The sequence below is a fragment of the Limanda limanda genome, chromosome 4 (assembly GCF_963576545.1).
Source record: "Limanda limanda chromosome 4, fLimLim1.1, whole genome shotgun sequence".
Taxonomy (NCBI): domain Eukaryota; kingdom Metazoa; phylum Chordata; class Actinopteri; order Pleuronectiformes; family Pleuronectidae; genus Limanda; species Limanda limanda.
This window is the reverse complement of record NC_083639.1, coordinates 923,945-946,425: the sequence shown is the minus strand read 5'-3', so window position 1 is coordinate 946,425 and position 22,481 is coordinate 923,945. Positions and strand designations below refer to the sequence as shown.

Below are 22,481 nucleotides of genomic sequence, written 5' to 3'. Positions count from 1 at the left end.
TCATGTGTGTTTATGAATTGAGGAGCTGGATTACTCCCTCATCCCTTTAGTCTAATGAGGAGCACTGACATCACAAAATCCCCTGGAGGCAGATTATACCACAACAGGAAATACTGCTCAGACCATTCATGTGAGTTCATGTTTACAATCGGTATTTCCTTTATAGGTTAAATATATCTCATTCACACACTAACATGACTGTGTGTGTGTGTGTCTGAAGCTCCAACCACAGTGATTTCCAGTCAGATGAGCTGTCGCCTGCAGCAACAGATAAAAAACACCATGGAGCTCCGAGGCTTGTTATTTTTCCCAGAAGAGTTGCTTATGTGTGGCGTGTTTGTCTCCTGGCGTTTGAATGGAGCCTCAGTGAGAGTGATGTCAAGTGGGGTGGAGGCTGGGGGGGGGGCGGCGCTGTCATAGTGATAAATGGAATTGGGACTTCTGAGATTCCAACAGGAAGTTTTGGCACCGCCAGCTTTCTTAGTGAGCGGTGTTGGAGGATGAGTGAAGGGAAAGCACATCAACGCTTTGTCTCAAACCATGAAACCCATGTCCCTGTGTGGATCTGTGTCAACTCTCTCCACCAGAGCTCGGACCTGTTTGCCATGATCGAGAGGATGCAGGTACAGTGATCGGCCTCCTGGCTCCGCCTTTCTCTCCCCACCGCCTCCTACATAAAACGTTCTATTTACTTCTATTTCGAGACTCGCGTGTCTCTGCTTTTCCTCCTACTTTCAGATCGCACCTCTGCTGCGGTTTTCATTTTATGATAAGTGATGCATGTTCTCCAGAGCAATGAGGAAGGGAAAGAGAAACAGAAGCAGAGCGGAGCTGTCTTCAAAGAATGAACTTGATGAAAGCATTTCCAATTTCCTCATCATCTCCCTTAGACCTTTAAAAAAAAGAAAGAAAAAATGCATAAAATGTGATACGTTTCACATTCTTGCTCCAGGTTATTCCACGCATATGGCGACTGATCAGGGATCCTTTGTTAACCATCTCTCTGTGCACTCTTTTTTCTGAACCGTCAGCCCTAACGAGTCAGCAGAGTTAGAACAGATATAGAACAGATGGAAGGTTTGGGGGCCTGAAGTGGAATCGTGGTTGTATTGTGGTTCGTGGGAACCGACTCCTGTGTTCTCATCCACTTCTCTTTCTCTTTGTCACTGCACTGTCGTCTCTCTCTCCTCTTTACTTCCTCTCTCTGCAGCCCGTCTGCTGATTGAGCTTGTGTTATGAAAACATGAATTACTATCACCAGGAAGTATCTCGCACTGCGCAAGAAATATCTCTAACCTCGACAATGAACAGAGTGCGGTGTTTGGTCGATTTTTCACCTTCTTCCATCAGTGTCATATCATTTTTTCTCTCCACAGGGTTTCAGAATGGATGAGCAGAGATGCAGCCTCCCCCCGCCCCTCAAAGTGAGTCTCAAATCGTCAGATCTCCTCACGAAGCGCGGTCTGGGAATGCATCTATAATGGGAAAGTCCTAAACCTTTTCCTTATCAGCCGTCAGACAGGCTCACCAGCTGGGTTAAGAACTGGATGGGGGACCAGGACTGAAAAAATCCTCGCTGTCAGTAATTTAGACTGAATAACGCAGTGGGTGAAAGTAGGGGATCCTCTCAGCAGTGGGTTTGAGAGGAAGTCAGGAAGACCACCCAGTGGATTGTAATCATCAGAAAGAAAAATATGGAGCTGTGAGGGTTTGGCTCAACCTACAGGATGTGTGTATAATTAGGTTTTAGTGTTTGAGGTAGAGAATCATATATATAAAGGCTCTTTGCCAACATGGTGCAAGGAAAATTCATGAATGATTAAAAATATAAAACTCAGCATATTAACTATAAATAGATGCCCAAATGCTGTGGACCATAGACTTTACGTAAACATAGATGATGCTTCTCCTGCTGCACAAAAAAGAAGCCAAAATATCCAGAATATGGGTTTTAATAAGAATCCCCGTAAAAAAAAAACAGAAAACTTCTTTGAGAAAAGTGTATTTGACGTGTATTTTAACTTTTTTGTTTGGTTCGTGTAGTATCCACTAACATGGGGGAGACAGGTTTACGACCTATACAGCAGGGAGCGATCAAGATGATGTTGCTTCGTTTTTGGGAATGTCTCATATCCTCCATCTTGAATACATCAATTATGTGGAACCATGATAGTTTACATCTCACACTATACCTAAAATATTATTTTAGTGGGTTTTTTAATTAACCATGTCTCAAATGCCAGTTTTTAGTCATGCTAGCATCTCCGGGTCTCAATAAATATTCAGCACAACATTGACTTTGTTGATCATCTGACATTTTCTCCACAAGGTTGAAATGAAATGTCAGAAAATTAGTCCTCATCATTCTGACATGTGTTGCCTCCTCCATGGCAGATATATGCCAGAAGTGCAATATCATATAGTGCTAAAAGAGCTGTGACTAAACTTAGTTTAATATAAAAACGAAACTTTCTCTCTTGCTCTCTGCAATGCAACAGGTCCAGTTCTGCTCTGCTGGGGACCTTAAATTGCAACCGGGGGGGGGTAATGGAGAAAATCGCCTATCTGAAAATGAGGGGAGAAAGTGGGTTCGCCAAAAAAAAGTGAAATTGCAGGCTGATATCACAAAATGGCTTCTGGAGTGCAGCGAGCATCACAGATTAATTCCGCAGCAACTAAATACAATTATCAGAGAGTCAAATGAGGAATATTTGTCAGTGTGTGATGACCACTGATGTGTTGTAAAAAAAAGTCCTGAATGCATTAGCTGCCTGTTGGCTTCTCTCACACCAACACATTCAAATCCAGCAGAAAGCAAGTTGCTTTATTTATGTTTTATTAACATACCAAGAGGTTTTGGGACCAAATCTCTGGTAGTTATATGTAAAGTATATGAATATAGTGGGAAATAGAGAAACATCATACATTTCTAATGTGGCCTCTGTCATGTTTGCATGTTTACTACTCTAGAAAAGGGGATCTATCAGCAGAAAGTCAATTATATTCACAATAATGTTTTTATTAATGTAAAAATACCTGTAACTAAGAATCCATGTCTTGTGATAACCTGAGCATGACACCTCGACATGCACATCGACAGCAGGTCCACTTCAATGGAATCCACCATGTTGCAGAGGCCATGTTTCTAGAATAAACTGTAAATACGTGTTCACTTCCCCCCACTTTCAAGAAATGAAACCAAAATCTCTCTGATCCTAATGACACCATCTAACCAGAATCACAGTCGTGGTTGGGGGTGGAGCCACAGTAGCGAGGTCACGCTTGACCAATGACACTTTATTTAAGTTTTAGACCTAGTAGACCAGGATGCACAAACCAAACACGATATGCGACATGTACACATTATGCAACTTCCCCACTAGGCACCACTAAATCATTTACACCGGACCTTTTAATGCTCATTGTTAGTTTACAACAAGGAACTCAAACTGAATGTTTGCCAGCTTGACTCATATTTCTTTCCCTCCCTGCAGACAGAAGAGGACTATATCCCTTATCCCAGTGTCCATGAGGTACTTTCTTTATAGATGTTTAAACAGATGTTCTGCAATAATGAAAGCAATGCAGTGCTCACTTTCAGTTTTCTTTCTGAACATCCTTATTGTCCCTCGTGGTCAGGTTCTGGGTCGCTGCAGCCCGTTCCCACTCATCCTGCTGCCCCAGTTCGGAGGCTACTGGATCGAGGGAAACAATCATGAGCCTAAAGAAGCACCGGAGGCTGAGCAACCTCCCTGTCCCTCGTCCAACATCAAACTGGAGACCAACAGCACCGCCAAGATCTACAGGAAACATTTCATGGGCAAGGTGAGGAGGGGAAACCTGTTTGTCTGCTGGTTCATTTGTTTGTGTCTTACCTACCATTACCCATACATCCACCAGAACAACTCCCAGGCACATCTTCCCATGGTGGTGGAGAGGTTAGCACTGCTGCCTCACCACTAGATGGTTCAAGGTTTGAACCCTTCTGTGTACGGCTTTTGTCCAGCTTCCCCTCACAGTCCAAAGACAAGCCGGTTAATTGGAGAATCTAAATTGGCCATAGGTGTGTGGATTTACACATTAATGATTGTTGGCTGTATGTTGGCTTTGTGATGGACTGGAGACCTGTCCACAAGCCCACTGTCAACTGGGAAAAGCTCCAATCTGTAAATCTACTGCATCCATACATTATAACCATTATAATGGACCTTGTTTCACAGCCTTTCTTCAAGAGCAGCTCAGCCACATTCCTGATTCTCCCTTCAGCCGCTGCACCTTAATGTAGCATTGTATTTTTTAATTATCGTGTCAGTATTTGTTTGTGCATGAAAGTTTCTCCTGCTTCTCTGCCCCCAGGAACACTTTAATTACTACACCATGGATGCTGCCCTGGGCCACTTGGTCTTTTCCATGAAGTATGATGTCATTGGGGATCAAGAGCATCTGCGCTTGATGCTTCGGTACATTTCCCATTTTCTTTATCTCTGACCTGTTCTCTCTCCCATTTGCATTTATTCTATTTTCCTTTTCAATCATTCCTCTATTCTGTATTTGACTCAATCCTGGCTTCTCATATCTGTGTAATGCAGTCATAATTTATTTAGCATTTACTCTATGAATCACTCCATGTATATCGTATTTGCACACATGACCGCTTTTTTTATCTCCTGTGCTAAGGATTGCATTAGGTTGAGAAAAAATTAGTTTCTCTATTCTCAATGATGCTTCAGTGATGAATTATAAATGTTATGAATAGGCCGCTCAGTGGAAAGGCCTGCTGCCGCTGACAGAGGTTTCACCATAATTCCACATCAAATTCATCTTCAATTAAACATGACATCAAACGTCTGCTGCCGATTGGACACAGTCGCGATTGTAGAAGCTTTTGTGAAAGTTCTTACATCTTTTCTGCAAAATGATTTGGTTCAGTCACAGAATTTTGTGTTTGATGTCTGTTTTATAAGACCTGACCTGGTCTAGGTTGCTCCAACGGGTGAGATATCCACTCCAGTAACGAATGGATCATATAAAGACAAAAGTAGCCAGTGGTAAATAAGGTCTCTGTGGCTTAGCTACTACTATTAGCTTTCGAAAACCACAAGCTAGGAATTTCATTACAGAGGAAACCCACAGATAGTTGTGGGTCCAGAGAACACAACGTACTACACAAAACCTGTGAATTAATTTTAGCACCTGAGAGACTCCACTCCAGATTTTAATAGCTGCAGTCCCTGTTTGTTAATGGAGCTGCAGATTGGATGAGTGTAGTAAGGTATCAGGCGCTCGGCCCTCCACTTTTATCTTTTCACACAGTGATGTCGTCCGCTGCGTGGGCGCCACCCACTGTCACTCCGTCATCCAGGTCAAACCTCGTCACTTCAGCTGGTGTAGTCACCGGCGCTGACTCTCAGTTCATATTTAAAGAGACCTTCGTCCATTCAACGGTCCATTACCTGCACCACTTATCCTTCAGGGTCACAGAGAAAGACCTGAATGATACAAAATTATATCTTTGTGTCAACTCTTATTTTCGTCAGTATAGAATCACAGGTTAGTGCAAATTGACTGTTTGACAAGTCTGTCAGTCACTGTTGCTGCACCTGCTTTCCGCTCATAAACACACACACACACACACACACACATATTGTGTCAATTCAGGGGGTCGACAAATGTGTTCTTGCATCTCTGAGAAACAAAGGCTCCAAAGGGTGGATCCTTTACGCTTTGGTGCCAAACCGTTTGAATAAATGATGATGTGATGTGACGTCTGATGCTTAAGTATCAGGCTTCAACTCAACATGATTAAAAACCAAGGGCCACTAGTCAAGGTCTCGCCGATCACAGAAATCCTCAGACTGCCTCATTTTACTTCGGGTGTTAGCTTCACAGAGGGAACAGTTGGACGTCTCAGTATAATATTGTAAGGTCTCAACCTCGCTCTGTAAAGAGGCTTGAGATAATGTGATTTGTCGCTTTAGAAATATATATTGAATATTAATATTTGCCCAGATGTTGAACTATTGCACCCTGAATGTGAGCCGCCATAAGTAGCTCAGATTTTCTGAAGACTCCGCAGCACACTTCTCTTGGTGCAGTTTATCTTATTCCTCCAACGGAGCAGCGACCTCTTCCAGAAGAGAAATTACGGAGCCGTTCAGCCTTCTTCCTGGCAATCTTGTCTCGGACACATCAAGTGTCAAGACCATTATACACACCCAGCTCGGCACAGCATGTAGTGGAGAGGTCTCCTTTGAATGTGCGATTCACTTGCATGAATGCCGAGCAACAAAGAGGAGAAGCATTTAAGCCCAAGGATCCTTTTCGCGTTAGAAATAGAACTTTGACTCTTTCAAAATTTTGCCTTTTCAGCACAAAGCTAAAAACCTACCACGATGTAATTCCCATTTCCTGCCTTACCGAGTTCCCCAATGTGGTTCAGATGACCAAGGTAGGCAGTTGTTATCAGCTCTAACTTATTATCTGCTCTGTGTATTTGTTAAAGACACTATTTCACTATCTAAGCATATATTTAACAAATCTAATGATGCTCACTGTGCTTTTTCACTTGTAGCTTGTTTGTGAAGAAGTTAACGTGGACCGGTTTTACCCAGTCCTCTACCCAAAGGTAGGTACTGGTCCTCATTCTGACTTGTACCTGAGATTTCACTTGCACCTTCTCTACAGCTCCATGAATCCGACCTAAAATCTCCCGTGTTCTCGTCCTCAGGCGTCAAGGCTCATCGTCACCTTCGATGAGCACGTGATCAGCAACAACTTCAAGTTTGGAGTTATTTATCAGAAGTTCGGCCAGGTGGGTGCGCCTCAAAAAGAGACCGCTTCTAATCTTTTCTTTTTAGTCGTATGTCACGCCTCATGGAAATGCACTTTCCCTTGGTCCTTGCAGACATCGGAGGAGGAGCTGTTTGGGAACATGGATGAAAGTCCGGCCTTTGTGGAGTTCTTGGAGTTCCTGGGCCACAAGATTGAGCTTCACGACTTCAGAGGGTTTGTACACTTTACATTTCGATTTCCTCCAGCGGAGCCTTTCAGCACTTCAGGGTTAGTTCTCATTATAGCACTCAGCGTAATGCCTGTCAGAAGAAGGCCACTCGTCTCTTTGCTATTGATCCGAGTTAAGTTTTTAATGAATCTGTGAAAAAGGTAAAAAGTAGTGGTTCCAGCTTTGTGACTGAGTTGGCAGAAGAAGTGCCCGGTGGCGTTTTCTCAATGATGGACGAGCGTGGATGTCGCGGGCCTCTTCTCGCCTTTTTCTTCACTTGCTTCACTTCCTTCTACCCTTCTCTCTCCTCCTCCCCTTCCTCCCCAGGTTCCGAGGGGGGCTGGATGTCGCTCACGGGCAGACGGGCACAGAATCCATCTACACAAGTTTCCATAATAAGGAGATTATGTTCCACGTGTCCACCAAGCTGCCTTACACAGAGGGAGACTCGCAGCAGGTACAGATCCATCATCAGAGAAACTCATTTGACTTTCCACAGCAGTTCTCAATATTCTCGACTAATTGATTTGTGAAGGCTTCTCCTCGTGACACCATCATGTGTTTGATTGCAGCAGCAGCTCGTGGGTCAGAGGCTGTGACATCCTCAATTTTAATTCTTTTAAAGCTGAGGAAGCAATATGAATTGTTTTAATCTGTAATTAGCCTCATTCTGGGGGAACGGAACAAAAAGCGATAAAGTCTTAAAGTAGTTGCAGCAACAGTTTGATGTTTTTTGGAATCTCACTTGATAACTTTCCCGTAGAATGAAGAGATAAACCCACTCTCATGTCGGAACAATAAATATGTAGCACCCCAGCCAGCGGGTGATTAGCTCAGACTCCAACATGAAGCCTGGAAAAAGGAAGAAAACTGTCTCTGGCTCTGTAGCAAACAAAATCAGCCCCAGTAGCAAAATAAATCTCCCTAATTACCATCTCATTTGTTTATTCCATACAAAAATTGATTTCCAGTCTTTTCTGCCAAGCTAAGCTAACGTGCTGTGGGCTGTAATTTCATGTTAATGTGGTGGAGACATAAAAGTGGAATCGATCCTAGTCATGTAGTTCTTAGCCAAGAATCTATCGTCTATTTCTCCCTGTATAGTATTAGTTTGAGGTTTCAAGTATAATAATAATAATATAGTTTATTTATATAGCACTTTTTACAGCCAGGACAGGTCTGAAAGCAGCTAGTGTCTAACTATTCTTTCAGCCTTTTGGGTTTTACCGGTGCAGTACACACTTGCTTAGCATTTATTTAGGTTTGGCAGGTTCTCTGTCCTCGCTGCTGTCGTAGAGAAACAAATCAAATTGTGACATTTACAAATTCCTCTGGCGCAACAATGTTCTCTCGTGACTTTTGAGTTTCTCCTCTGTGTGTTTGCCTCGAAACTTCCATCTCTGTGATGCCTTGTCGGATTGAGCGACACTAGTCCTTAGCTGCTCTTCCCTGTCTCTAAGAGTGTGTGCAACATAGTTACCACAGTAACGCTGTACAGATGGTCCATGTGCATGACGAGAAAACCGGGGATCCTAACCCGCAGCGACGTGACATGATCAATGAGGCGTAGCTCCCCCACAGTAGTGCAGCAGGACTTCAGAAAGGATCAGGTGCAGCATTTATGTCGTTTGATTTGAGGATGTAGCTTATACGTCACTGCCAGATGTCAAGCGTCTGAATGAATGTTATTCAGCTGTCTGGCGTCTGACAGCCTCTGTGTAAGTAAATACTAAAGCTGGCATCTAATGAGCTTGAGTGACGCAGGCGTCGTCTCCAAGAGTGTGGGTGTTAATTGAACGGATATCTTCCACTCCACTTTTGAGAAAATCTCCTTCCACTTGTCCTACGTTTTTACAAAGTGTCTCACAAAACATAAATATGATGACAGATGCTTAAACAAGCAACTCAGGCCAGTAGGTGGCGATACAGGAACGATCCATCAAATTTTATATCAGGTGAGACAGTGATGCTACATTTATCTGCAACTTTATAATTAGACAGAGTCGTGCTTACTGAACTAAGAGAAAACGATATATATCTTCTGTTGTTGTTGTTGTTGTTGTTTCTAGCTCGTGCTCATTACACAAAGCAACAGTGTGAAGTAAACTGTGACATCGTCGTTTCCCAAACTCAAATTCAAAGAAACCAGAGTTTTTGAGAATCTGCTTCTTTGGAAGACTTTTGTAAAAAACATGTTTGAGTGAAAAACACCTTTTGCATTTTGACAAGAGGCAAAAACACAGAGGAAAAAGTTACTTTTGCTAAATATTTGCATAAATGAATCAGAGTTGTTCAAAATATCGTCTGGTTTGGACAAAGGACTGAATTTTCTTTTTCATTTATGTCAATTATGTCAGATGGATCTTGATATTCGCCAACAAGAATAATTTTGCATCAATCTATGTGTTTATAAGTGCTCCAATCAGACCTTTTTTAAAAAACATTTTCTGAGTCAGGGTTAAATTCTGAGACATTCGCAGATATTTGAAAAATAAAAGGATGCGTCAGACTCTTTCCCAATGTAAAACATTTTAATTTTTTACAAAGGAATTTATGTCTGGCTGATACGACTTCAGCAAACAATAAAATACGCCAGAGCCTGAAACAGATGGTTGATTGTTCTCATGTAAACAGACGGACTGGTCTCAACAGGCAGAGAGAGGCCGTGATGTCATTTCTTCCTGCAAAAGAATCGTCTATAAATCCCAGAATAAATGTTTGCACACAATTGTTCTTCTGTCGAGACATTTTATAGCAGCAGCAGCTCAACAGGTGTGAAGTGGTTTTGCTAAAAGCCTGCACTTTAGTGTGTTAAACATCCTGGTGGCTGACGCAGGGTAATCAACACATGCATCTGCAGAGACACTGTCAAATGTGATCAGGCTTCTTTACTGAGGCTGATGGAAAATACTGCCACTGTCTGCACTGAGCATATTTATAAGGGATTTCTGTTTACCACCAAACTGTATCTGCAGAATCTGATGGATCTCCTGTGACTTGCATGCTGTGGAGTGATTTAGGTCACAACGTCCTCGTGATAAGAATCATTTTAGAGGGATGAACAGGGCATTGTGATATCCACTGGTGTTTTACAGTTTCATTTCTCAAGGGAAAGCATTTATGGCACATTGTCTCAAATATGAAATCCACCCTGACTACTGCAAGCCTCTCCTTATAAATAATTACTTCTGACAAAGGGATTCTGTTTTCAGCCTTATCCGTTTGATTGTTGGTTGGTTGGTTTGTGACCAAGGTTACACAAAAACTATTGGACAAATTGTGACTAAACTGGGTGGAAGGGTAAGGAAGGGGTCAGGGAAGAACCCACAAATTTTTGGTGCAGCTCCATATCAGGGGGCGGATTGAGGAATGGTTTTCATCGCTTTCTTTAACATGTCAAGATTGTCGAAATTAGCATTTATTTGCATTTTCACTGATTTCCTGGGGATTAATTCATGGATCTTGATGAAATAAATCAGTCACATTGAGGGGACTGATATCTATAAGTGTTTGCAATTTGGTGCAGCTTGATTTAATTTAAGGGGACTTTTGGGGTCTGGGTGCGGGTTTGCGCTCTATTAAGTGTCATTCCAGTTATTGTTAGTGTGATGGTTTTTCAGTCGTTTCTTCCCTGATGTTCATGGGAGCCTGCTTTAAATTGCCTTGCTTAACGTAGTCGTGACAATATAGATTCATAATTGAATTTAAAAAAGAATGTGCTTCAAATGCTTGGTCGGGCGATTTAAAAGATATTGCTTGGATGAAAACTCGATGCTCGGGCACAGTCACTCTGTCCTTCAGTAAGTGTCCTTTCACCAACTTTAAGCTTCTTGGCAACGAGGGAAAAGCAGCAGCTCGGCAGCAATGAACTTGTATTTCGATTTCTTTATTTCCACCAACACATCTGAATACACAGTTATTATGACTTTGATATTAGATTCCATTTTTGCAAAGAGATCCTTAGAAATTCTACACACTGCTTCTTTAAAGTAGATTTGTGGCCTATGTTTCTGTATATACCTTCATAAATATCATCCATATATTAGACATAATTTACTTTAAATAGAAATGATTGACAAACTTTTCAGTGTGTTGAATCAATAGCAGAAGCCATCAGGAAGAGATTGGTTTCCATTTCCTGGCTGATATATATAAACTGGGTTGTCAAGCATTTCAGAAAAGAGGTTGTACTCTTGGATTAAACTCAACGTCCACTCTCTGCTGGGACTGTATTTACTCCCAGTCGATCTTTCCTGTGCGAGTCCAGGACGTGACAGCTCTGTGTTTGTGACTCTAACTGGTTATTTGATGCGTTTCCGCTGTTGTTAGTTTCTGTTTATCTCTGCCCTCCAGCTGCAGAGGAAGAGGCACATAGGCAACGACATCGTAGCCATCATGTTCCAGGAGGAGAACACGCCCTTCGTCCCAGATATGATCCAGTCCAACTTCCTGCACGGCTACGTGGTGGTGCAGGTGGAGAGCGCGTGCACGGACAATGTCACCTACAAGGTTAGTATTGGGGACAGCTGATACTTTATCAAGGCCCAGCGGCGAGTTGTCTGTGTGGCTTTTAAAAGCAGGAACATGTATCACGTCTCACAGTTAATCCTTGGGAGAGGTTTTACAGGCTCAGCTCTCCTGCTCTGTGTTCCAGGTGTCTGTGACAGCGAGGGATGATGTTCCTTTCTTCGGGCCGGCTCTGCCTGACCCTGCCATCTTCAAAAAGGTCTGCAATCAAACAAATGCATTACCTCAGTTCCCCTGCGAGAAGCGACTCACATGTCATAACCCTTCATCACTCTGCTGTCCCCTCTCTGCACTTACTCATGTGCTGATGTGGCTTAATGCCTGTATTTACATGAGATATCATTAAGGGGTGACGATCATTTACAGTATCAATGTTGAGTTTAATAGAAAGAGGAGGAAACTCTTTTTACCGAAATAAGAGCCAAAAAAAACAATTATAGGAATAAAGATTATGAAAATGAAAATGAATCACATTAATTAATTCATTCCCATGACTTTAAAAAGCCAAATAAAACACAGTTATGTGAGACATTAAAGAATTTGGCTAAATTTAAAATTGTGCTTTATTTTGTTCCATGATTTTCCGAGTTCAGAACCAACTTGCAGGACATGAAGTAGAAGCCAGTTGTTTGAGCTGGTTTGATAAAGTCTTATTGTTGAAGTAATAGTCTGGTAGTTTCCAGTCAGATCTTTATAATTTAGTACAGGTAAATACAATACAATACATTAAGATAAACCAGGTCATCCCCAGCTCCTGCAGTCTGTATTCTGAAGTTTTTACCCATTTGAAATAAAAAGAAATCACCATGCGGTGGTCAGATATAAATATATCACAGTATTAGTACAGAGAGGGGTAAAATACTTTGATTCAATGCGACACTAGAAGGTCAGAGGACATTGGCTGAGTGGGCGATTCTTCATATGTGGCCCAGGATGCATTTGTGGTCACACAGCGTGAAGAATGAGGCCACATGCGTCACAGACCTCCTCACAATCAAGTGATCAGATCTCAAGACGCATTTGGGTGCATTCACTATGTACTTGACCAGGTCTGAACGGGAGTCAGCGAATCCTGAATCGCTCCCTCTGTCGCTGTATGACTGTTATAGAATATAGGTGAATGTGACTGGTAGAGTAAGGTGTTATATAATTTCAGTTAATTTGACTTTTCCATTTGCTCGTGTGTGTCAGGGCCCAGAGTTCCGTGAGTTCCTCTTCACCAAGCTCATCAACGCAGAGTACGCCTGCTACAAGGCTGAGAAGTTTGCCAAGCTGGAGGTAAGTGTGTGTGTGTGTGTGTGTGTGTGTATCTGTGTGTGTTCTCGGTGGGGAGAGATTTCAGGTGACAACGCAGATTAACTCTAATCTCCAGCGCTTCTCAAACAGCCACAATGCAAATAAGCCTGAATCCTAATATTAGCTGTCAGCCGACTGGAATTTGAGACTCCGGAGTCGGCTCCTCCGCAGACTGACGGCGTTCTTGTTGTTGTTGTCAGGAGCGCACACGCGCTGCCCTGCTGGAGACGCTCTACGAGGAGCTGCACATCAACAGCCAGTCCATGATGGGTCTCGGTGGGGATGAGGATAAGCTGGAGAACGGTGGAGGCGGAGGAGGAGGAGGCTTCTTCGAGTCCTTTAAGGTACGGCCTCATCCCTCATTTGATGCGACGCGTCGTTAATCCGCGACGCCACATGCATTAGAGGGAATGGTGCCGAGCCCAGAGAAACTTCCAGGATGCTTTTTTTTTTTCTTTCACCCCCCTCCCCCCCCCTGTCTCTTGGCCGGGATTCTGGGTAGTCACACATGAGAAAACAAAGCAGAGGAAATTCGTAGTATCTCAAAGGAGCAGTCCTGTGGCATTTGATTTTCCTCACTCGGCTGTGACTGCTGAACTCAGTGTGTTTTCACATGAGGGTCTGGGGAGTTTTATTTTTTATTTTTTCTTGAAGCTGCTTGTGTGTGAAAGGCACTTTGCTCTGACGGAGAGTGCTCCATCAATGACCATTAGGGCTGTGGAGCTCCGGCGCGGAGGCATGGCAGTCGGAGCTGTGATTGTGTCTGATGAACGATTTAATGACCCCTCATTAGGGAGCTGATGATGCAGTTTGCATGTCTCCCCATGGGCAGCGTTCCCTCGCTGTTTGTCTTCTTCTTCTTCTTCTCTCTGTGTCGCCAACTCAGTTTATTTTCTTTGCAACTTCAGAGAAATATACCAACAGTTCCCACAGTGTCTGTTCTCTCTCTCTCTCTCTAGATCCATCTCTCTCCTCCATTGCTCCATACACTACATCTATAAATGTGTCTGCAAGTCCTGCCTGTGTTTTTCTTTCAACCTGTCGAGAGCCATCTTTCAGCCTCTCTCTTTCACACCTCCACAATTTTAACCAAACAAACATTTCCCACTCTGCCTTTCTCGCTACATCCAATCGACTTTGTTTTTGTTTGGAAATGTCGAAACTAAAACGATCTCTATCCAAACAAGCTTTTTCTTTTGTATAAGTCTTAATCCCCAACGCGCCTGAAAGCACATATCAACATGGGAATTGTCGCAGATTGTTCGAATAATAACTCATCTCCCATGCTGCGTTCTACCCTGGTAGCCAGTTGTTTCATCCGGTCATGTGATAGGAGCCTGACGAACCCACGAAGGCTACGTCACGACCAAAAATAGATTCTAAGTGATCGTTTGTAATATTTCTGTTTCTACCTGTCTAGACTAGAACGCATCCCCAGAGTTTTCAAATAAAAATGAGGCCGGCAATGTTTCCAAACTTCTCTGTTCTAGCAGCTCTAAAACTAGCATAGCCGTAGTCGATGCGTTTTTGTAAATGAAAACGTAGCAGTGTGAAGGAATCCTCTATCTGCTCTGTTTATATGAGCTATTATATGTTAGTTTACACACATTATCTACACTGACCACCAGATAATTACTGACACTTTTCGTAAACTGGTCAATCGTTCTTCAGAGTTTCGCGCATTTATTCATCCAGCCCCTCCTGATTCAATTAGCTGTCTATCTCTTTATTATTCATATTTGTCATCTGACACATCGGAAACTCGGTAAAAATAACAGTTTCATCCCTCGTGGTCTTAGGAGACAGATTCAGGACGTGTTTTAACACCAGGTGTGAACAGACGACCTTTACACTGTCCACTTGTGATCTGATCTCTCAGGACAGGTGTTCGTACCTGGGCCTCTTTCTCTCTTTAACACCTCCACACATTTAACCCAGCAAAGATCTCCCACTCTCATTTTCTCCATCTGCTGTTTTCCCACTTTGTGGATTTCACTGCTGCTGTCTCGCCCACTTCCTCTCACTGTTGCTCCTCCTTGCTCCTCCTTGCTCCATGCCCCCCCCACCCTCCCATGACAAAAACAAAACCCAACTCCAGACTCCACCCGTAGACATCATCTTCCTCCGCTGCACACTTACACACCCTCCTCGACCTTTTATGGACCCTCAGTTCTTTCCCCCCCAGTCTTCCCCTGCTGCCTGTTGACCTGCACTGCCCCTAAGTGTTCAAAACATAGTCCTGCATAAGAAATATGCACAAATACTCACACAATCATGTTTAAGCTCACATTTGTTCCACTTTAGAAATGGTTTAAATTAAAGTTCAAATTTGGCCAGTTGTTGAAAATCTGAAATATATCAGGATATGTAATATAATAAAGATATATTTTAGTATACAGAAGCATAGCTGTTACATCCTTACTGGGACTTTGGACAAAGAACATCTATTTTAAAGATATTATAGATAAGACATCCACTGCAGTAGCAATAATCTTTATTAATTTCTACGTGTTGGTCAATGTAAACAAATCCGTCAGTGTGTTGCGTTTCCAGTCGACGCCGGTGGATCCACTGACAACAGTTCTCCTCGTTTCTCTCTGTAGCGGGTCATCCGCAGCAGAAGCCAGTCTATGGACGCCATGGGCCTCAGTAACAAGAAGTCACACACAGTCTCCACTAGTCACAGTGGCAGCTTTACCCACAATCCCGCAGAGAGCCCCAAAACCCCAGGGATTGTAAGTAAGCCATTTTGGTTCACATGATGCCCACCTAACACACAACATACACTCAGGACCATGGTATATTTATATTTATGTCTGTTGACAGACTCCTCAGCCCCAGTTCTTTCATATGAGCGTTACTCCTTTTGCATATTAAGGCACCTGACTGACATCATTATGTTCATTAAGTCCTCACATTTTAATTTCACTCTTGCTTTGTTTTAAAGTGGCTTTCACTGATTGTCTTTTTTTCTATTTATGACTCATGTGGCTCCTTTTAATTGCTTGTTTTTCTTCTTTCTTTGTGTTGAGAATTAACGCCATAATTCATCCTCAGCATTTCATTCATTCTCATGTGCTGAGAGAGTCTCAATCACCTCAGTGCAACAGTTAGAGACTCAACCGAGTGTTTGTGAGTGTCTGACCTGAGACCTGAAGTGAGCTCAGTGTAGCAGCTGTTTGATTACCCAGACTCCCTCCCTCCCTTCCCCAATGTGCTTCAGTCATGTTTCCTCCCGTAAATGTTATAACTTTTCTCTGCAGCCTTGTGCATGTGCGGCTGGAAAACATGCATGGCCGGCGCCACAACTGTGAGGAGCACACCGTCCTGTTTGTATCTCTTTCAAAAACCGGGTTCAATGCGTTTTACTTAGCAAATAATTCGGTTACTTACTGTATTTTTCGAACCAAAACTAGATTCACCCCATTTCGGAAAGTTTACTGAACATTTTGTAGGAAGCTACGCCCTTTTTTGGATTGCGCCAGTTCTCTTTGCCCCTTTTTCCGTAGGGGGACGAGCTGACTCACAGACGAATGAAATAGCCACAACACTACTACTAAAGCTACACTACTGCAAAAGTTACCACACAACCTCAAAGCAACTGCAAAAAAAGATAGAGATAGAGCCTTTGCCGTATTTGTCGTATGATGTCTGACTTTTATTATTTGTGTCTGTATTATTATTATTTCTTGACTCTGATTGTTTGTGAATTTTATATTGTTCACAAGTGTTTGTTGTAAAGCACTTTACTTGTATTGAAAAGTGCATTACAAATAAAGTTATTATTATTAAATGCCACAATCCAACTACTAAAGCCAAAATACGTGACCGCAACTGCATTCATGTTCTCCGTTGATGTGCTTGTGTGAGATGTTCAGCCGCCGTTCTTCTCTTCCTCCGAATGCATCCCGACACAGACCTGTTGCCCTCAGAGCAGAAGCTGTCCATCCTCCTGTGTCGGACCCCCGGCCGGCATCTGCTCTGAAAAGCCCCTCACTGTTTCCTCAATGTCTTCTCTGTATTATCTCACTGTTTCAGGCTCCTTTTGCATCTTGTTGTTTAAATTCTTTGTGCCGTGCGCATGAGATTCTTATGATCTGTTCTTTACTGTTTTTTTCCTTCCCCCCCTCTTGCTTTTTTCTATCTATCATCTCCTGTCTCTCTCTCTGCTTCCCCCCTTCGCCCTGTCTCGTGTGGCTCAGTCATTACTTGTCCCGGGGAAAAGTCCCAGTAAATATGGACGACGAGGCAGTGCCATAGGGATAGGAACAATAGAAGAGGTTCATGTATAATTCCCTATTCTTGTTTGATATTTTTGTCTTTTAAGAATGTGAGTGTTTCTGTTCTTAGTGTTGTGACTGTAAGAGTTGTTTGTATATATATATATATATCTATATTATAATGACATTTTTTTGATTATGGTTGTGATTTTATCATTAATTTCACAAATTTACACAGTAACCAAACCCTGTTTTATTTATATATTTCATATTGGGGCAAATTTTCCACATTTCCATTCCATAACACCAAATCGTATATGAATTCCTTCAACTTAAAAATGTTGCTCCTAAACACCATAAGAGAAAAGTTAGAGATCCAGGGTGTTCTGCAGCCTCTTAAAGTCAATAATCTGAATTTAAGATTAAAAATTTAAAAGGGCTTAAATACGTTAAAATACTTGTACTTGGTTATAAATACATTAAGGTAGCTCTTAATTATGTTAACATCCATTTAACACTGCTTCACTTTGGTGGCATGCATCATATGAGTCTAGGTGTGTCATAGTGTGTCCTCAATGATAATATATACTTTAATAAATCTACAAAAAACATGGATCTAATAACTGATCATCTACAAACACCTTGGTCAGAATTTATAGAGTAAAGAATCAGTTCCTGCATGAAGGGAGTGGATCATGGATTTGTAAAACAAGCAGGATGTGTCATTACATTATCTCAGGATATATCAAGCCATCAGTTCATAATTCCTTTACAGCTCATGTTACTGTTCACTACTGTATCATGCATTCCATTCATACTGTGGCTGTGAGAAGCTCCTACTCTTCCTGCAGTGTGACTGACTCTACTCTCCCACTTTCAGTCATTGATAATTCCTGGGAAAAGCCCAACCAGGAAAAAGTCCGGGCCCTTCAGCTCCCGGCGCAGCAGCGCCATTGGCATCGAGAACATCCAGGAGGTCCAAGAGAGGAGGTGAGAGGACGGAGCTGATCAGCAGCGAGTGGGTGGTGACCAGCAAGTAGTGTCGCAACAGATGGAGGCAGGGACATTAAAAAGAGGAAATAAGATATTAGAGGATGTGTCAAGTACAAGCTCCTGTTGGAGGGCAGATTTCATTCAGAGAATTTGTTGTGCTTCTCTTTTTTATTTCTACATTTTAAACAGATTTTTTATAACATTTTAACCACATGACAAGAGCTTTATAACACTATGAAATATAGAATTTGATCAGTGTGTCTTTAATGTGGACAAAAGTCTGTCAGCAGTTTGTTAAAGAGCTTTGTCTTCACATCAGACAGCTCGTGTTCACATCGTGTGAATCTGCACTTAGATTTCAGTATGTAACAGTATGGGATAAGTAAAACTACATTTATCTCCATGTCTCTGTCCCTGTCCTGAAGCCGGGAGGTGTCGCCCAGCCCCCAGAGGACGTCCGACATCAGCCACATGTGGCTGGAAAATAGACCCGACAACTCGTCCAATCACAGCTCTCCAGAGTTTCCTCCCCCCAGGAACAGGTGATTTTCTTTTGAATTACACTCATGAATGATCAATGGTTTCAGACTCTTTAAGCTGGTTGGTGTAGGGATTTGTACAGTTTGGAGCAGGGACTCTGTTACATGGTTCACGGCCCTCATTGTCATTTTAATACAACAAACCACCAAAGTCACGTTATCTTATTTATGGAGATGGATTTATAAACAGCTTTGGATCCAGATTCACTCTAATAAAGTGAAGCAGAGAAAAGTTAGAGAGGGTTTGAGCAGAGATGTGTTCAGGTATCATCTTCAAATGTGCCATATTTTTGCCATTTGAGATTACTCAAGATAAAACTCACTTATCCTCACTAAGAAACTGCCATGAAAGCTCTCTGCATAGCACTTATACATAAAGCAAATCACCGTCTTAAAGGCTGCATCTGAGAGTTGTCTGTCTGTTATTGCTAAATAAGTCAAACATTTTTCTATTACGTGTATTATGCTAATATTCTCTTTATCCCAGTCTCACTAAGCACTAGCGATGGCTTATTCAGAGAGCTGCTTTATTCAAATGCCTTTTAAAATATTACGTGGCACAAAGTAGCAAAGGCACAGCTGTTGTTTCCCCTGAACATGTAACCGGAGGGAAAGACGGGCTGTGAAATGTCGATGACAATTTATTTGTTCTTTGGAAGAACAAGAGATATTTTGCCTGCTGCAGCCCAAATGAGTGGATTGGTGTTCTGTGCATGCGTGTTCCACGGGTGTGTGTGAGCTCAGAGTGACCCAGGTGTGCAGTTTGGCGATGTGTTACAGGGCGCCGTCCATCCCCGAGGCGCAGGACCTTTCCCGCTCTTCCTCCAACGCCAGCAGCTTCGCCAGTGTGGTGGAGGAGCACGAGGAGGAGGAGGAGTACGACACCGGACTGGTGGGTGGAGGCAGACAGACAGGGTGACCACACGTAATGGAAGTGCAGACATGCGGGCGTGTGTGTCAATTCTCTAAACCGAAAGCAGCCTGCAGCTTTCTGTTTACAGCCTGCGACGTATTTGTGGTTCCAGTCGACACTTTTACTGTGAGGAAGAAAAATCATCTATTTGTTTGGATGTGAGAGCGTTTGATGGATTTCACTATATCTCAGAAGTGACAGGTCCCAAAATGTATTGCAGAGTAAAAACTGAAAAAAGACAAAATGCAAATACAGTCAGAGAGTAGAGCTGCCGGTAGCTATTTCTGGTGCTCAGACTAAAGTGAAAGACAAGTTCTGGCATAAGAGTGAGAGCTGCAGTTTTGAGGTCTAACTGTGAGAGTATGGTAACAACTTTATGGAAGATAAAACAACTGCACAATATAAGAAAAGATAATCCTTTATATGATGTTAAGGCTGCAAGAGGCCAGTTAAGACACATCAGTAAGTAATAATAAATAAGCATGGAATAAAATATAAGATATAAATGGAATAAAGACTCAAACATACACAGTGAAAAACAGAATATATACAATGCGAGAATATATACAGTGGAATGGGTTATACGTAAGCCTTTGTATTGCACAGACACAATGAATATTGCAAAGTTAAGAGAGTTAAACCAGTAATGGTCCATAATTAGTGAATATAGCTCTACTGGGAGCTGAGCTGGTTGTACAGTCCAAGTCAATCCGTAGTTTTAGGGAAAAGCTAATTCTCTCCATGGTTTGAACTTCAGTCTCAGTACCGATCCTGTCAGTCCTCGGTGGAGACTCAGACTGGAACCATTAACGTGTTACACCTCTCTTCCTGGCTGCTGGATAGTATCTGTGATAAATATTTGTCTTGTGCCAAATAAATGAGCTGCAACATTGCCCAAGTGAATTGGAGTGTCTCTCCCCTTCTTACAGGAGAGCGTGTCCTGTGTTACGCCGCTCAAGCAGGACTCGTTTGTGTTCAGCCCCGGCGCCGAGGACAGTGTGAGCAGCCCCGGCCAGGGAGGGTTTCCAGGTAAGTTCAGGAGAGAACGACTCCTGTAGCTGCAGGTGTGAGAAGCAGGCGTTTTATCAAAAGGTGTCACATACTCGGGGTATCTAGGGGGGGGGACTAGATGGGGCAGATGTAAGAATAACCTTCTCCGCTGCCTGAGCAATTAATATTGAAGCAGCCTTTAGTGACAAACTTCCACTCAGCTGCTCCAGTGGAGCGGCCAACAACTGAAGGCCCGTTGTGTGTAACAGAGGATGGCAACTTCTCTTAAATGAATGAATGTGCCTCCAGCTTGATAAACTTATTTTACTCTGCACATTTTTTACTCCCACTAATGATTCACTCTGGAACATTAATCTTTGGCATGTTGGAATATCTTTTTTTTGTTCCGCTGGAACAGCTGGCAGCATTATGTGCCTGAGTTTATTAACTGTGACAGCCACACATCTGTCTCCTTCCTCCAGCTTCTCGTCTCGAGCAGCAAGCGGATGGAGCGAAGACGCCGGAGCCGAAAGGGACAGACGGCAGGCCCAAGATGGAGCCCCCCCCGCAGGAGCAAAAGTCCTCGTCGGTGAGACAAAGGGGTTTGGCATCGGACGTTACATGACATTAGATGACACTGTATAGTTTCACAGTCACTGAAATGAATGTGTCATCTGTTTTATTGTTTAAAGGTCCAGTGTGTACGATTTAGGTGAAATGGATCTATTGGCTTTATAACATAATCCTAGTGATGTTTTCACTACAGTGTTTTTCATCTAAATTGTACGAATTGTTGTTTTCTTAACCCGAGAATGGGCCCTTGATATTTAAATACTTTATATTTACATTGAAGAGGAGGGTGAAGTGAGGGGTGTTCAGCTGTAACATGCAACTGCACCACTAGGTGTCTCTAAATCCTAAACACTGAACCTTTAAGTAATTGATCGAGTAGAGGCACCAAACACTCAGTTGTTCCTATAACTTCCACAAACAGACCATGTATCTTTAAAGGGTGACTTGTTGAGGTCGTTTCAGTTCATCCTGAGGGGAAGCAAATCTGCAGTGTGGCTTCGAGTGAAGTTTAACTCTGGTGAACTTTGACTTCAGCTTCATTTGTTGATATTAACTTTCTCTCTCTCCATTATCTCTTCCTGCCTGTTTGCAGAACTGTTAGCCCCAACCCAGATGAAACAAAATCAACGTCCATTTTCAGGTTAGTCTTATTCTTCGCTCATTGACAGCATGGTCATTCTAAGCTTTCGTTTACCTGAACTTCTGCTTTACACTCATCTACGTAATCTCATCTTCTCTCCTTCGTCTCAGCATAACCATTAGAGGCTTTTGCCAAAAATGAGCAGAGGGCAGTGGTAATTTCCACCGCTGATGCAGAAGGGGAGCAGATGGAAACCCGAACAGGAGACCGAGGGATCTGCCGCCTGTCACGACGAGACATCCAGCTTCACGGACGTGTTCCTACCTGTCGCCCTCATTCCAGCTCCACGTGAAATCCCTCCTAATCGCTTGAGGCGAAGACAAAGAGACCTCCACCACCTCTGGCTGATGGACTGTCACGTGTCAGCTGGCTTAGCAGAGTACGTCTGCCTGCTCGCTCTCCGGGCCAGTATACGCTCTGAGCTCTGAGACCTGATTCTTTCTGTAAACTGCCCCCCTCCAATGTCATGTCTGCTTTTCAAGATCGAAATTGATGAACGGGGGCTTTAATCTCGAGAGGAGAAGCCGAGGGTCCATAGAGAGAAGCGTTGCACTAGAGAGGAAATGTGTTTTAATGTCAGCCTTGCATCCCACTGTGATGTTGTCCATGGGTTTTAAATGTACCGGGTGTGCGTGTCAGTCAGGCCATGTTTTGGTTTTATTATCTATTCCTCTTCTTCTGAGTAACCTGCGGTGAATACTGGTTGTAAATTCCTCATGTTTTTGATGAAGGGTACGTGACCATGCTGCTGTTGGTGGCTGCATAAGCATCATTTACTTGGAATACGCCA

At 42.8% G+C, this 22,481-nt stretch overlaps 1 protein-coding gene across 1 annotated transcript; it reads left to right on the top strand.

Annotated features, from left to right (window-relative positions):
• The first annotated feature begins 571 nt into the window (after positions 1 to 571).
• rap1gapb (RAP1 GTPase activating protein b) lies at positions 572 to 22,380 on the top strand. Its single transcript, XM_061070352.1, has 23 exons — positions 572 to 623; positions 1,377 to 1,424; positions 3,495 to 3,533; positions 3,640 to 3,825; positions 4,357 to 4,460; positions 6,370 to 6,448; positions 6,572 to 6,625; positions 6,728 to 6,811; positions 6,905 to 7,005; positions 7,328 to 7,457; positions 11,354 to 11,509; positions 11,655 to 11,726; positions 12,719 to 12,805; positions 13,024 to 13,167; positions 15,427 to 15,558; positions 17,026 to 17,103; positions 17,924 to 18,033; positions 18,462 to 18,578; positions 19,356 to 19,467; positions 20,418 to 20,517; positions 20,961 to 21,067; positions 21,644 to 21,691; positions 21,802 to 22,380. The coding sequence occupies exons 1-22, from the start codon at positions 606 to 608 to the stop codon at positions 21,650 to 21,652; spliced, it is 2,067 nt and encodes a 688-aa protein (XP_060926335.1). The 5' UTR covers positions 572 to 605; the 3' UTR covers positions 21,653 to 21,691; positions 21,802 to 22,380.
• Positions 22,381 to 22,481: the final 101 nt, after the last annotated feature.